A 17,099-nucleotide genomic window follows, 5' to 3' on the forward strand; every position below is an offset into this window, starting at 1 on the left:
GTGACCAACCCACACAAGTATTATGAGATGACCTACCACACTAGTAATATGAGTGTGACCTTCCTGCCTCACTAGTAATATGAGAGTGACCTACCTGCCTCGGTAGTAAACTGAGAGTGACTCCGCCACACTAGTAATATGGAGTGACCTACCTGCCTCAGTAGTAAACTGAGAGTGACCTACCTGCCACACTAGTAATATGAGAGGACCTACCTGCCACACTAGTAATATGAGAGTGACCAACCACACTAGTAATATGAGGGACCTACCTGTCACGCTAATATTACCAGAGTGGCTAACTGCCACACAATATTATGAGAGTGACCTACTTGCCACACTAGTAATATATGAGAGTGAACTACCTGCCAACTAGTAATATGAGAGTGAACTACCTGCCACACTAGTAATATGAGAGTGACCTACCTGCCACACTAGTAATATGAGAGTGACCTACCTGCCACACTAGATACCAGAGTGACCTACCTGCCACACAAGTAATATGAGAGTGACCTACTCAGTAGTTATAAGAGTGTGACCTACCTTCCACACTAGTAATATAAGAGTGACCTACCTGCCACACTATTAATAGAGAGTGTCCTACTTGCCGCAGTAGTAATATGAGAGTGACCTACCTGCCACACAAGTAATATGAGGTGACCTACCCCACACTAGTAATATAGAGTGACCTACCTGCCACACTAGTAATATGAGAGTGACCCCGCCACACAAGTATTATGAGTAACCTACCCACCCTAGTAATATGAGAGTGACCTACCTGCCACACAGATATGAGTGTGACCTACCTGCCACACTAGTAATATGAGAGTGACCTACCTGCCACACAGTATTATGAGTGTGACCTACCATCAACTAGTAATAAGGAGAGTGACCTACCTGCCACACAAGTATTATGAGTGACCTACCTGCCACACTAGTAATATGAGAGTGACCTACCTGCCACACAAGTATTATGAGTGTAACCTACCTCCCACCCTAGTAATATGAGAGTGACCTACCTGCCTCACTATTAATATGAGTGTGACTTACCTACCTCAGTTGTAATATGAGTGTGACCGACCTGCCACACAAGTAATATCAGTGTGACCTACATGCCTCAGTAGTAATATCAGAATGACCTATCTGCCACACTAGTAATATTTGTGGGATTTACCTGCCACACGAGTATATAACCTACCTTCCTCAGTAGTTATATGAGTGTGCCCTTCCTGCCACTCTAGTATATGAGAGTGACCTACCTTCCTCAGTAGTTACATGAGTGTGACCTACCAACTAGTAATATGAGAGTGTCCTACCTGCCTCAGTAGTAATTTGAGTGTGACCTACCTGCCTCAGTAGTAATATAAGTGTGACCTACCTCCCTCACTAGTAATATGGGGAGGATCAGCCTCAGTAGTAAACTGAGAGTGACCTACCTGCCACATTTGTAATATGAGTGTGACCTTCCTGCCTCACTAGTAATATGAGAGTGACCTACCTGCCGCAGTAGTAAACTGAGAGTGACCTACCTTCCTCAGTAGTTACATGAGTGTGACCTACCTGCCACACAAATATTATGAGAGTGACCTACCTGCCACACTAGTAATATGAGTGTGACCTTCCTGCCTCACTAGTAATATAAGAGTGACCTACCTGCCACACTAGTAATATGAGGTGACATACCTGCCACACTAGTAATATAAGTGTGACCTGCTTAGTAGCAATAAGAGTGTGACGTAACCCACAGTAGTAATATGAGAGTGACCTACCACATTAATATGAGAGGACGAACCTGCCACACTAGTAATATGAGGTGACATACCTGCCACCAGTAATATGATGTGACATACCTGCCACACTAGTAATATATGTGACCTTCCTAGTAGCAATAAAAGTGTGACGTACCTGCTCAGTAGTAATATGAGAGTGACCTCCTGAACTAGTAATATGACAGTGACGAACCCTGCCACACTAGTAATAAGGAGTGACATACCTGCCACACTAGTAATATGAGAGTGACCTACCTGCCACGCTAGTAATATGAGAGTGACCTACCTGCCACACTAGTAATATGAGAGTGACGAACCTGCCACACTAGTAATATGAGTGTGACATACCTGCCACACTAGTAATATGAGAGTGACCTACCTGCCACGCTAGTAATATGAGAGTGACCTACCTGCCACACAAGTAATATGAGTGTGACCTACCGTCCTCAGTAGTTATATGAGTGTGACCTGCCTGCTACACTAGGTTATGAGTGAGACTTACCTGCCTCACTAGTAATGAGAGTGACCTACCTGCCACATAATTAATATGAGAGTGACCTACCGTCCTCAGTAATTATATGAGTGTGACCTGCCTGCCACACTAGTAATATGAAAGTGACCTACCTGCCTCAGTAGTAATATGAGTATGACATACCTGCCTCTGTAGTAATACGTATGTGACTTACCTGCCTCACTAGTAATACGAGAGTGACCTACCTGCCACATAATTAATATGAGAGTGACCTACCGTCCTCAGTAATTATATGAGTGTGACCTGCCTGCCACACTAGTAATATGAAAGTGACCTACCTGCCTCACTAGTAATATGATTGTGACCTACCTGCCACAAAAGTAATATGAGTCTGACATACCTGCCTCTGTAGTAATACGTGTGTGACTTACTTGCCACACTAGTAATATGAGTGTGACCTACCTGCCACACTAGTAATATGAGTGCGACCTACCTGCATCAGTAGTAATATGAGTGTGAACTACCTACCTCAATTGTAATATGAGTGTGACCTACCTGCCACACAAGTAATATATGTGTGACCTTCCCTAGTAGCAATATGAGTGTGACCTACCTGCCACACTAGTAATATGAGAGTTACCTACCTGCCTCAGTAGTAAACTGAGAGTGACCTACTTGCCTCAGTAGTAAACTGAGAGTGACCTACCTCCCACACTAGTAATAAGAGAGTGACCAACCTGCCACACAAGTATTATGAGAGTGACCTACCTGCCACATTAGTAATATGAGTGACCTTCCTGCCTCACTAGTAATATGAGAGTGACCTACCTGCCACACTAGTAATATGAGAGTGACATACCTGCCACACTAGTAATACGAGAGTAACCTGCCAACAAGTATTATGAGAGTGTCCTACCTGCCACACGAGTAATATGAGCATTATACCTGCCACACTAGTAATAAAAGAGTGACCTACCTGCCACACGTAATAGGAGTGACCTACCTGCCACACAAGTATTAGGAGAGGACCTACCCACACTAGTAATATGAGAGTGACCTACCTGCCACACTAGTAATATGTGACTTACCACTAGTAATATGATTGTGACCTACCTGCCACACTAGTAATATGAGAGTGACCTACCTGCCACACTAGTAATATATGTGTGACTTACCTGCCTCACTAGTAATATGATTGTGACCTACCTGCCACACTAGTAATACATGTGTGACTTACCTGCCTAATTAGTAATACGAGAGACCTACCCACACAAGTATTATGAGAGTGACCTAGCTGCCACACTAGTAATATGAGAGTGACCTACCACACTAGTAATACATGTGTGACTTACCTGCCACACTAGTAATACGAGAGTGACCTACCTGCCACACTAGTAATATATGTGTGACTTACCTGCCACACTAGTAATAATGAGAGACCTACCTGCCACACAAGTATTATGAGAGTGACCTACCTGCCACACTAGGAGAGTGACATACCTGCCAAGTAATATGAGAGTGACCTACCTGCCACACAAGTATTATGAGAGTGACCTACCTGCCACACTAGTAATATATGTGTGACTTACCTGCCCTTAGTAATACGAGAGACCTACCTGCCACACAAGTATTATGAGAGTGACCTACCTTCCTCAAGTAGTTACATGAGTGTGACTTACCTGCCACACTAGTACGAGAGTGACCTACCTGCCACAAGTATTATGAGAGTGACCTACCTGCCACACTAGTAATATGAGAGTGACATACCTGCCACACTGAATAAATGTGTGACTTACCTGCCTCACTAGTAATATGATTTGACCTACCTGCCAATATATATGACCTACCTGCCACATAATTAATATGAGAGTGACCTACCGTCCTCAGTAGTTATATGAGTGAGACCTGCCTGCCACACTAGTAATATGAAAGTGACCTACCTGCCTCAGTAGTAATATGAGTATGACCTACCCGCCACACTAGTAATATGAAAGTGACCTACCTGCCTCTGTAGTAATACGTGTGTGACTTACCTGCTCACTTAGATTGTGACCTACCTGCATCAGTAGTAATATGAGTGTGACCCACCACCTCAGTTGTAATATGAGTGTGACCTACCTGCCTCAGTAGTAATATTAGTATGACCTACCTGCCACACTAGTAATATGACTGACATACCTGCCTCTGTAGTAATACGTGTGACTTACCTGCCTCACTAGTAATATAAGTGTGACCTTCCTGCTTAGTAGCAACATGAGTGTGACCTACCTGCCACACTAGTAATATGAGAGTGACCAACCTGCCAACTAGTAATATGAGAGTGACCTACCAGACGCTAGTAATATGAGGACCTACCTGCCCAGTAGTAATATGAGACTCACTACCTGCCTCAGTAGAAAACTGAGAGTGTCCTACCTGCCACACTAATAATATGAGAGTAACCTACTTGCCTCAGTAGTAATATGACTGTGACCTACCTACCTCAGTTGTAATATGAGTGTGACCTACCTGCCACACTAGTAATATGAGAGTGACCTACCTGCCACACTAGTAATACATGTGTGACTTACCTGCCACACTAGTAATACGAGAGTGACCTACCTGCCACACTAGTAATATATGTGTGACTTACCTGCCACACTAGTAATACGAGAGTGACCTACATGCCACACAAGTATTATGAGAGTGACCTACCTGCCACACTAGTAATATGAGAGTGACATACCTGCCACACTAGTAATACGAGAGTGACCTACCTGCCACACAAGTATTATGAGAGTGACCTACCTGCCACACTAGTAATATATGTGTGACTTACCTGCCTCACTAGTAATACGAGAGTGACCTACCTGCCACACAAGTATTATGAGAGTGACCTACCTTCCTCAGTAGTTACATGAGTGTGACTTACCTGCCACACTAGTAATACGAGAGTGACCTACCTGCCACACAAGTATTATGAGAGTGACCTACCTGCCACACTAGTAATATGAGAGTGACATACCTGCCACACTCGTAATAAATGTGTGACTTACCTGCCTCACTAGTAATATGATTGTGACCTACCTGCCACACTAGTAATATTAGTGCGACCTACCTGCCACATAATTAATATGAGAGTGACCTACCGTCCTCAGTAGTTATATGAGTGTGACCTGCCTGCCACACTAGTAATATGAAAGTGACCTACCTGCCTCAGTAGTAATATGAGTATGACCTACCCGCCACACTAGTAATATGAAAGTGACCTACCTGCCTCTGTAGTAATACGTGTGTGACTTACCTGCCTCACTAGTAATATGATTGTGACCTACCTGCATCAGTAGTAATATGAGTGTGACCTACCTACCTCAGTTGTAATATGAGTGTGACCTACCTGCCTCAGTAGTAATATTAGTATGACCTACCTGCCACACTAGTAATATGAGTCTGACATACCTGCCTCTGTAGTAATACGTGTGTGACTTACCTGCCTCACTAGTAATATAAGTGTGACCTTCCTGCTTAGTAGCAACATGAGTGTGACCTACCTGCCACACTAGTAATATGAGAGTGACCAACCTGCCACACTAGTAATATGAGAGTGACCTACCTGTGACGCTAGTAATATGAGTGTGACCTACCTGCCTCAGTAGTAATATGAGTGTGACCTACCTGCCTCAGTAGGAAACTGAGAGTGTCCTACCTGCCACACTAATAATATGAGAGTAACCTACTTGCCTCAGTAGTAATATGACTGTGACCTACCTACCTCAGTTGTAATATGAGTGTGACCTACCTGCCACACTAGTAATATGAGAGTGACCTACCTGCCTCAGTAGTAATATAAGTGTGACCTACCTACCTCGATTGTAATATGAGTGTGACCTACCTGCCACACTAGTAATATGAGTGTGACATACCTGCCACCCTAGTAATATAAGTGTGACCTTCCTGCTTAGTAGCAATAAGAGTGTGACGTACCTGCCACAGTAGTAATATGAGAGTGACCTACCTGCCACACTAGTAATATGAGAGTGACGAACTTGCCACACTAGTAATATGAGTGTGACATACCTGCCACACTAGTAATATAAGTGTGACCTTCCTGCTTAGTAGCAATAAGAGTGTGACGTACCTGCCACAGTAGTAATATGAGAGTGACCTACCTGCCACACTAGTAATATGAGTGTGACATACCTGCCACACTAGTAATATGAGTGTGACATACCTGCCACACTAGTAATATAAGTGTGACCTTCCTGCTTAGTAGCAATAAGAGTGTGACGTACCTGCCTCAGTAGTAATATGAGAGTGACCTACCTGCCACACAAGTAATATGAGTGTGACCTACCGTCCTCAGTAGTTATATGAGTGTGACCTGCCTGCTACACTAGTAATATGAGTGTGACTTACCTGCCTCACTAGTAATAGGAGTGTGACTTAGCTGCCTCACTAGTAATATGAGTGTGACTTACCTGCCACACTAGTAATATGAGTGCAACCTTCCTGCCACACTAGTAATATGAGTGTGACCTACCTGCCACACTAGGAATATTAGTGTGACCTACCTGCCTCACTAGTAATATGAGTGTGAACTACCTGCCACACTAGTAATATGAGTGTGACCTACCTGCCACACTAGGAATATTAGTGTGACCTACCTGCCTCACTCGTAATATGAGTGTGACCTACCTGCCACACTAGTATTATGAGAGTGACCTACCTACCACAATAGTAATATGAGTGTGACTTACCTGCCACACTAGTAATATGAGTGACCTACCTGCCTCTCTAGTATTATGAGTGTGACCTACCTGCCACACTAGTATTATGAGAGTGACCTACCTGCCACACTAGTAATATGAGTGTGACTTACCTGCCACACTAGTAATATGAGTGACCTACCTGCGTCAATAGTAATATGAGTGTGACCTACCTACCACACAAGTACTATGAGAGTGACCTACCTGCCACACCAGTAATATAAGAGTGATCTACCTTCCACACTAGTAATATGAGTGTGGCCTTCCTGTCACACTAGTAATATGAGTGTGGCCTACCTGTCACACTAGTAATATTTGTGTGAGCCACCTTCCTCACTAGTTATATGAGTGTGACCTACCTGCCACACTAGTATTATGAGAGTGACCTACCTGCCACACTAGTAATATGAGTGTGACTTACCTGCCACACTAGTAATATGAGTGACCTACCTGCCTCAATAGTATATGAGTGTGACCTACCTGCCACACTAGTAATATGAGTGTGACCTTCCTGCCACACCAGTAATATGAGTGTGACCTACCTGCCTCACTAGTAATATGGTGTAACCTACCTGCCACTAATAATATGAGTGTGTCCTACCTGCCTCACTAGTAATATGAGTGTGACCTACCTGCCTCACTAGTATTATGAGAGTGACCTACCTGCCACACTAGTAATATGAGTGTGACTTACCTGCCACACTAGTAATATGAGAGTGACCTACCTGCCACACTTGTAATATGAGTGTGACCTTCCTGCCACACCAGTAATATGAGTGTGACCTACCTGCCTCACTAGTAATATGAGTGTGACCTACCTGCCTCACTATTAATATGAGTGTGACCTACATGCCACACTAGTAATATGAGTGTGGCCTTCCTGTCACACTAGTAATATGAGAGTATCCTACCTGCCACACTAGTAATATGAGTGTGACCTACATGCCACACTAGTAATATGAGTGTGGCCTTCCTGCCACACTAGTAATATGAGAGTGACCTACCTGCCACATTAGTAATATAAGTGTGACCTACATGCCACACTAGTAATATGAGAGTGATCTACCTGCCTCAGTAGTAATATGAGTGTAACCTACCTGCCCAGTAATATGAGTGTGACCTTCCTGCCACACTAGTAATATGAGAGTGACCTACCTGCCACATTAGTAATATAAGTGTGACCTACATGCCACACTAGTAATATGAGAGTGATCTACCTGCCTCAGTAGTAATATGAGTGTAACCTACCTGCCTCAGTAGCAATATGAGTGTGACCTACCTGCCTCAGTAGTAATATGAGTGTGACCTACCTGCCACACTTGTAATATGAGTGTGACCTTCCTGCCACACCAGTAATATGAGTGTGACCTACCTGCCTCACTAGTAATATGAGTGTGACCTACCTGCCACACTAATATTATGAGAGTGACCTACCTGCCTCACTAATAATATGAGTGTGACTTACCTGCCACACTAGAAATATGAGTGCGACCTACCCACCACACAAGTACTATGCCGGTGACATAGCTTCCTAAGTAGTTATATGACTGTAACCTACCTGCCACACTAGTAATATAAGTGTGACCTACCTTCCACACTAATAATATGAGTGTGACCTACCTGCCACACTAGTAATATGAGTGTGACCTACCTGCCACACTAGTAATATGAGTGTGACCAACCTGCCTCACTCGTAAAATGAGTGTGACCTACCTGCCACACAAGTATAATGAGAGTGACCTACCTCCCACACTAGTAATATGAGTGTGACTTACCTGCCACACTAGTAATATGAGTATGACCTACCTGCCACATTAGTGATATTTGTGTGACCTACCTGCCTCCCTTATTATATGAGTGTGACCTACCTGCAACACTAGTATTATGAGAGTGACCTACCTGCCACACTAGTAATATGAGTGTGGCTTACCTGCCACACTTGTAATATGAGTGACCTACCTGCCTCAATAGTAATATGAGTGTGACCTACCTCCCTCATTAGTAATATGAGTATAACCTACCTCTCTCAGTAGCAATATGAGTGTGACCTACACGCCTCACAAGTAATATGAGTGTGACCTACCTACCTCAGTTGAAATATGAGTGTGACCTACCTGCCTCAGTAGTAATATGAGAGTGACCTACCTGCCACATTAGTAATATAAGTGTGACTTACCTGCCTCACTAGTAATATGATTGTGACCTACCTGCCACACTAGTAATATGAGCGCAACCTACCTGCCACACAAGTAACATGAGAGTGACCTACCGTCCTCACTAGTTATATGAGTGTGACCTACCAGCCACACTAGTAATATGAGAGTGACCTACCTGCCTCACTAGTAATATGAGAGTGACCTATCTGCCACACTAGTTTTATGAGAGTGACCTACCTGCCTCACTAGTAATATGAGTGTGACCTACCTGCCTCACTAGTAATATGAGAGTGACCTATCTGCCACACTAGTAATACGAGTGTGGCCTTCCTGCCACACTAGTAATATGAGTGTGACCTACCTGCCACACTAGTAATATTTGTGTGACCTACCTGCCTCACTAGTTATATGAGTGTGACTTACCTGCCACATTAGTATTATGAGAGTGACCTACCTGCCACACTAGTGATATGAGTGTGACTTACCTGCCACACTAGTAATATGAGTGACCTACTTGCCTCAATAGTAATATGAGTGTGACCTACCTGCCTCACTAGTAATATGAGTGTAACCTACCTGCCTCAGTAGCAATATGAGTGTGACCTACACGCCTCACAAGTAATATGAGTGTGACCTACCTGCCTCACTAGTAATATGAGTGTAACCTACCTACCTCAGTAGTAATATGAGTGTAACCTACCTACCTCACTAGTAATATGAGTGTAACCTACCTGCCTCAGTAGTAATATGAGTGTGACCTACCTGCCTCAGTAGCAATATGAGTGTGACCTACACGCCTCACAAGTAATATGAGTGTGACCTACCTGCCTCACTAGTAATATGAGTGTAACCTACCTACCTCAGTTGAAATATGAGTGTGACCTACCTGCCACACAAGTAATATGAGAGTGACCTATCTGCCACACTAGTAATATGAGTGTCACCTCGCTGCCACACTAGTAATATGAGTGTGACCTACTTCCCTCACTAGTAATATGAGAGTGACCTACCTCCCTCAGTAATAATATGTGTGTGACCTACCTGCCACACTAGAAATATTGAGTGACCTACCTGTCACACTAGTAATATAACCTGACCCAGTTCAGTTGCTCACCTGACCCAGTTCAGTTGCTACCTGACCCAGCTTGGAGAAGGCCGTGCCCGCAATTGCTCCCGTTAGTGACCAAGGAAAATGGCCGCCTTGGATCGTTGTGTCTTGGGGGAAGACGAGGGTAGTGTGGGGAATGACGGCCTCCTTGCCACTCTGTTAAGGCAGCTGGGGCAGTTGATTAGTGAGTTTGACACTCTAAAGGGGGAAAATGATGCCCTCAGGACTAAACTCCTTTAGGTAGGTGTCCTGCCAAGCAGGACACCTGCGAAGGAGGAGTAGGCGTGGAGAGTGGTTGTGTCCAAAGGGACTAGGGTAAGGCTCAGGAAAGCTGACCAGGGTATGGAGTGTAGTAACCCCTACCAGGTTTGCAGGAAGCTGGCGAGGAAGAGAAGAGGCAGGACGGTATACAGCAAGGAGAGGAAAGGGCAGTTGTACAAACCCTGCCCACAAGTAAGGTCCTAGTAGTTGGGGACAGCCAAGTGAGGTATTTAGCAAGGACTTTTTGTACAAGAGATAGGAAACGTAAGACTTGGGTGTCTTTTCCAGAGGCTGGGATAGGGCATGTAGCTGAGAGGTTAGACAGGGTTTTGTCAGGGGAGGGTACCAATCCAGTAGTGTGTCATAGTGTGGGAGGAAACGAAATAGGTAAACTGAGGAGCGAGGAACTTTTCAAGAGGTATAGGGAGGCGTTGGGGAAGATTAGAGATAGGAGAGGGATCCCGATAGTATGTGGTGTCTTGCCAAGAAGAGGGGTTGGTCGTGAATGGCTGTCCAGGGCAATTGCTATAAATTGCCGACTGGAAAAACACTGTGCAAACAATGGTTGAGCATTCCTTGTTAGCTGACAACGATTCTATGGCAACGACTACCTGTACAGTCGCAACGGAGTGCACTTGTCTCGTGAGGGTGTAAAGACGTTGTCTGCATCCTTGGAAGGTGAAATTGTCACTCCAAAGGGGGGGGGGGTTCGCCAGTAGAGATAGGTCAGGGAAAGTGGGAGTCAAAAAACAAGCAGGTCCTGGGAAGTAAAATTAATTACTCAGGACAAGGGATAAAACAGGGCCAGGAAAGGGTAGGATTAAATGTATATTATATAAACAGTAGGAGCGTTAGAAATAAAATAGACTTGCTGAGAGCGGTTGTATGTACCGAGAATGTAGACGTCATAGCAATCACCGAAACTTGGATGAATCTGGCGAGCAAAAATTTTTTATCAGAGTACCACATAGAAGGGTACAACCTTTTTCACAAGGACAGGGAAGGTAGGAAGGGGGGGGGGTCGCACTCTTCGTCAAGGATACATTAAAATGTTGCATCAATAATTCAATAAAGGGTGAAATAGGAACCGAGTCTGTATGGGTGGAAATCACGGAAGGAAGAGAAAAACTAATTATGGGAGTGATTTACAGGCCCCCAAGTCTTGGGAAAGAAGCAGCTCAGCCTATATGGCAGGAAATGAGTAGGGCAGCAAAATATACGAACCGATGCATTATGGGAGATTTCAACTTCAGAAATATTGACTGGGACAACATTGTAGGTGACAATCAATCTGAAGACTTCCTAGACGCAGTACAGGACAATTTTTTGAAACAACTAATTACAGAACCTACTAGAGGTGACATTATATTAGACCTAGTATTAACAAATAAAGAAAATATTATCAGAGATATCACAGTAGGGGAAGAACTAGGTAACAGTGATCACAGAGAAATCAGGTTCACCCTAAATTGGGAAACAAAAAACAATGACAATATGGTCAGAGTCCCAAACTTTCGGTTGGCGGATTATCAGGGGTTAAGAAGGTACCTAGGTGAGGTCACCTGGGAACAGTCACGTCAGTCCCCAGTAGGAAGGGGTGAGGTCATAGATGACACAACAATTGGTCATGACTATAATATATTCACTAGTATACTACATAAAGCACAAGAACAAAATATACCATACAGAAAACTTAGGTCAAATAAGAATGAGCCAAGGTGGATGACCAGAAAACTTAAACATGACATAGGAATAAAGAAAGGAATATATAAGAAATTAAAGGGACGGGAGGATCAGCTCAGAAATAGGTATAATGAACTATCTAGGAATGTTAAGAAAAATGTAAGGAAAGCAAAGAGAGACTATGAAATCAAAATAGCAAGAGAATCCAAGGCGAATCCCAAGGGATTTTTCCAGGTATATAGAACAAAGGTCAAGGACAAAGTTGGGCCTTAAAAGTCAGGGAGGGGGGAAGTGATAAATGGCAGTGAGGAAATAAGCAAATCATTGAACAGCTACTTCTTATCAGTTTTCACAAAAGAAATTTGCGATGAAATTCCAGAGGTGGAACTGATATTTAAGGGAAAGGAAGAAGAGAAATTAAAGAATATCACTATCAGAAAAGAGGATGTTCTTAAGAAGATAAATAAACTAAAGAAAACAAAATCCTCAGGGCAGGATGAAATTTTCCCTCGAGTCTTGAAAGAGTGTAGGGACCAGATTAGCGGACCCCTCGTAAACTTATTTACAAAATCATTAGACACCGCAGTTGTGCCAGACTTGTGGAAACAGGCAAATGTAGTACCCATATTCAAAAAGGGAGACAGAGCATCAGCATCAAATTACCGGCCGATCAGTTTGACGTCAGTAGTGGGGAAATTTCTTGAATCAATTATAGCAGATAGCATCTGATCTCATCTAGAGAAAAGCAAATTAATCTACGAATCTCAACATGGGTTTACAAAGGAAAAATCTTGTCTAACAAATCTGCTGACGTTTTTTAGGAAAGTGTTCGAGGTAGTAGATAATGACGAAAATTACTATGTTATTTACTTAGACTTTAGCAAAGCATTTGACAGAGTACCGCATCAGAGACTTCTGAGAAAAATTAAGGCTCATGGTATCGAGGGGAAAGTTTTAAATTGGATAAAATCATGGCTCACCGATAGATTGCAGAGGGTCAGTGTAGATGGTGTTAAATCTGAGTGGGGCCGTGTAACCAGTGGGGTTCCCCAGGGGTCAGTACTAGGCCCACTCTTGTTCATAATCTACATAAACGATCTAGATACTGGGATCAGCAGTGACATAAGGAGGCTAGATAGATTCATGGATGAGAGAGAGTGGTAGTAACTCTCGACAGGAGCTGCCATGCACAGGCCAACCGGCCTATTGCAGACTCCTTTTTTTCTTATGTTCTTATGTTCTTATGACTGTGACCTACCTGCCACACTAGTATTATAAGTGTGACCTACCTTCCACACTAGTAATTTGAGTGTGACCTACCTGCCACACTAATAATATGAGTGTGACCTACCTGCCTCAGTAGTAATATGAGAGTGACCTACCTGCCACACTAACTAACATAGAAATTAACTAACGTGAAACAACACTGAATTACTTAAATGTAACTAAGTAAACACTGATGGACACATAAGAGACATAAATAGGTACTCACATAGATATACCACATTGGTGGTGACAGGAACAACACAGAAATAAAATGAAGTAAAAGTAACACGTGACAAGTGTCACTCAAAAGAACGTGAACTGAATGACAAGGTGGACCACTATATATAGGGCCAATTCCCACCTAAAAACCCGCCTGTGAAACATGAGTCGTTTAACGATGCAGATGGTCGTTAGAGACACAAAGAATGCTTGTTACAATACTAAATGAAAAAATAAGATGGGCTTCAACAAATAATAACAGTTGAAACCTTAACAGCACAGGGTAAGGTGACTAGATTATATAATAGTAAATATAACATATCATTACAGGAATAATATGGATCAACATGGAAGCATGTTATATAAAAAAATAGAAAAATACGACACGGTCATAGCAATATATATATATATATATATACAATAGTTGTCTTTTCGCAATTGAGACCTTAAAACATTGGTTCTTGCCTTCTGTTATAATAATCTATTGTCGTAAAATCATTGAGTGAACCATTTCTGATTCGACAACTTAGCTAGAAAATGAAATTAATCTTTAATCATCAAAAATAACTTTTGATGAGCACAAATATCAAATATCAATGATCCATAGTTGTTTAGTTTTAATTGCATTTATTCTTCATTGATGGACTCATTCAGTGCTTTTGTTTGTTTTTCAAATAAATTATCATATTAGTGGAGACATAGTGTTTTATTATTGGTTTATTAAGCTGTGGAATATTCAAGTCCCATTTTCAGAAGAACAAAAAGAATAAACAGAAAAGTGAATAGTATCGTCTTAACAAAAGTGTTCCTGAATTAATTAAAACAAAAATTCATTCAGAAAATCGCCCATGAGACTTTCCCTATAAGTATGAAATAAAAGACAGTTATCAGCTAGTATGTTTATTCATAATCTTATAATAAATCCACAATACAATAAATTCAGGAAGTAAATAACATTGAAAAAAATAATTGTAGAGAATCAGTGTGTTGAGAATAGTGTCTGACGATAAGGAACAACATATTCTCCATCAAATGTAATTTATAAGCAACAGGATCAATTAAATCATACAAAATGGAAATACAATTCAGTCATTATCAGAAACTCTTTGTACTTCGAGAAAACAGATTATTGCGAATTTATGCTCATTCGCATCGACCTTGAAACTGGAAAATGTAGTTCTTCACCAGTCGATGTATTACGCCAATGAATTGTGTTTCATTCTATAAAATCCACAGTTTTGAATCTCAACTGTTGCTTTTCAAAATATTTACCTGGAATACTGCACCTTCGAAGTATTAGAGTGAACTATATAACCTCTGAGTTTTTCCAAGAAAATTAGGATTTCAAGGCAACGTCATAGGTTGGAATGCAAGGGTTCTTGTACGCTAACAAGTTATAGTAAAAAAAAGTTGTGTCTACAGTAAGTCCAGAGCCTGGTAGTGTATAAGGAGCCGTTCGTTTGATGAGACATTAAAGCCGGGATGAGCTCTGTGTTTCTTTTATCAAATTCCAGTCGATAATTACCCTTACGAGGTATATTGTTGACATTGCCTTGGTTCTGCCACCGCTTTATCCACCTGTACACAATCGTGACGCTTACGTTGGTCTGTTCTGCTATTTCACGGATGGACCGGTCTCCCACTCACAGCCGCACGAACTTAACGCAGTCAGCCAAGTCTGTTGGTACCTTTGTGTGTCGACGCTCCATTGTCCTGTGTGAGTTGAAATTATTAATTAATTTTCACTGTGTACAAGATAATCTGAAGACTAATGTATATTCATTCGATTATTTTTAATATTCGTTTTTTTTAGACGTGATGCAACACTGAAACACTTGAAACTAAAGTCAACCACGGGAGTCAACCATATGGGCCAGGCTCAACCACGTATCATATAGTAAGCGATTTGAGATTGACATGGTATATCTCATCATAATTTGGTAATGCATAAAGCTGCTGATTAGGGTAAAATGGAGCTTGAAATAAAACGATGGTTACGTCAATGATGCTGAAACATCATGATTTGCCAGACACAGCAATAAGTGTCGTTACCAACGTGTTTCTCCCCTTCCATCTTGAGTGTGCACTACTTGGTTTTATCTTCACGGCCAGAGACTGTCCACCTAATCTTCTCTGGCTTGATCAACGTCACCAGGATTGATCTGAAAGTCTCTGCCATCTTCTAAGGCTTGTCTGATTGGCTGATTGTCTAGGTTTATTCAGTCGAAAATTAGTCACTTAAGAGTAAGAGTTAAATGCTATTCAAGGTTAAAACATACCTAAAGAGCAACACTTGTGGTGGATTACTGCAGACTGCTAATAAGGCTTTTCATAATGAGAGTCGGAACAAGTACAGTCAGAATGAAGCAGTTAGTAAAGGTAAGAGTAAGTATGACTGTCCTGGAGGAGGCTTCGGCGGTGTACAGGAACATAAGAATTTTCCCTCTCTTCTCACCTTCTGCCCAGTGGTTCTCTAATCCTTGTATACCAGATCGTTCCCGGGGTTATTCTTAAAGAGCGTCATATTACTCTGTTTAACTGATATTTTAGAGATGAGGTGGAACACAGGATGGCGGAGGGACAAGTTCGGGGTACAATACTCAAATTCCTACGTATATCCATAATTTTTGCTGAAGAATTCACAATCAATTCAGAAGTTAACCACTAGAACGTTAAGCGTGGTGTGTATCTTTACCAAATTATTGTAATAGTATTACTACTCTTGTTCAGGCAACAAATTAGAATGAACTCTTATTTTCTGGCGAGATTACAGCCCATAAATGAGTTTTCGATAACATTATTCAAAATCCATCAAGCACGTTTTTACCACGTTTTAAAGAAATTATTGTCATTTATGGCAAAATTTTATTAGATTTAACTAATCGTACCTTTACGTAAGCCATAGACACAAGATCATGCGTTTTACTCATATAATTAAAAAATATATATACAGAAATCGGAAAGAGCGGCAGCTAAGTGGAGACAGTGTTCGCCTCGGCTCCTAAACTTCGCAGGTCTGATCTCGGGACACTCAGTTCACCTAACCTAACCTTACCTAACCTGGCCTAATCTAAGCTAAGTTAATCTAGATATCTTGTAGCTGGCACCCTATATTAACATCCTTATTTTACAATATGCTGTGTCCACACTGTCAGAAAACACCGACTCTAGTGAACTGATATCCATTCTATAATAAGGGCAGCAAAACTGAACCGCATAATCGAGGTGCGGCCTGACTAGCGCAAGATATAGTTGCAATAAGACCTCTGCACTCCTATTACTTACACTTCTAGATATAAAACCTAATACTATGTTTGCCTTATTTCGAACCTTAACGCACTGTTTTCTAGGCCGTAGGTCCGGGCTTACAAGTACCTCTAGGTCTCTTTCACAAGTCGACTTCTCTAGGTTAATGTTGTTAAG

At 42.0% G+C, this 17,099-nt stretch overlaps 1 protein-coding gene across 1 annotated transcript in view; it reads right to left on the bottom strand.

Annotated features, from left to right (window-relative positions):
* Positions 1-14,643: 14,643 nt before the first annotated feature.
* The window catches only part of LOC121874012 (glutamate receptor ionotropic, delta-2-like), a 28,680-nt gene continuing 26,224 nt past the window's right edge, over positions 14,644-17,099 (bottom strand). Inside the window, exon 8 of the mRNA XM_042377889.1 lies at positions 14,644-15,389. Within this exon, the coding sequence (XP_042233823.1) occupies positions 15,345-15,389 (45 nt within the window). The 3' untranslated portion in view covers positions 14,644-15,344. The remainder of the gene's footprint in view (positions 15,390-17,099) is intronic.

The sequence above is a fragment of the Homarus americanus genome, unplaced genomic scaffold (genome assembly GCF_018991925.1).
Source record: "Homarus americanus isolate GMGI-L3 unplaced genomic scaffold, GMGI_Hamer_2.0 scaffold25827, whole genome shotgun sequence".
In the NCBI taxonomy this organism is placed as follows: Eukaryota; Metazoa; Arthropoda; class Malacostraca; order Decapoda; family Nephropidae; genus Homarus; species Homarus americanus.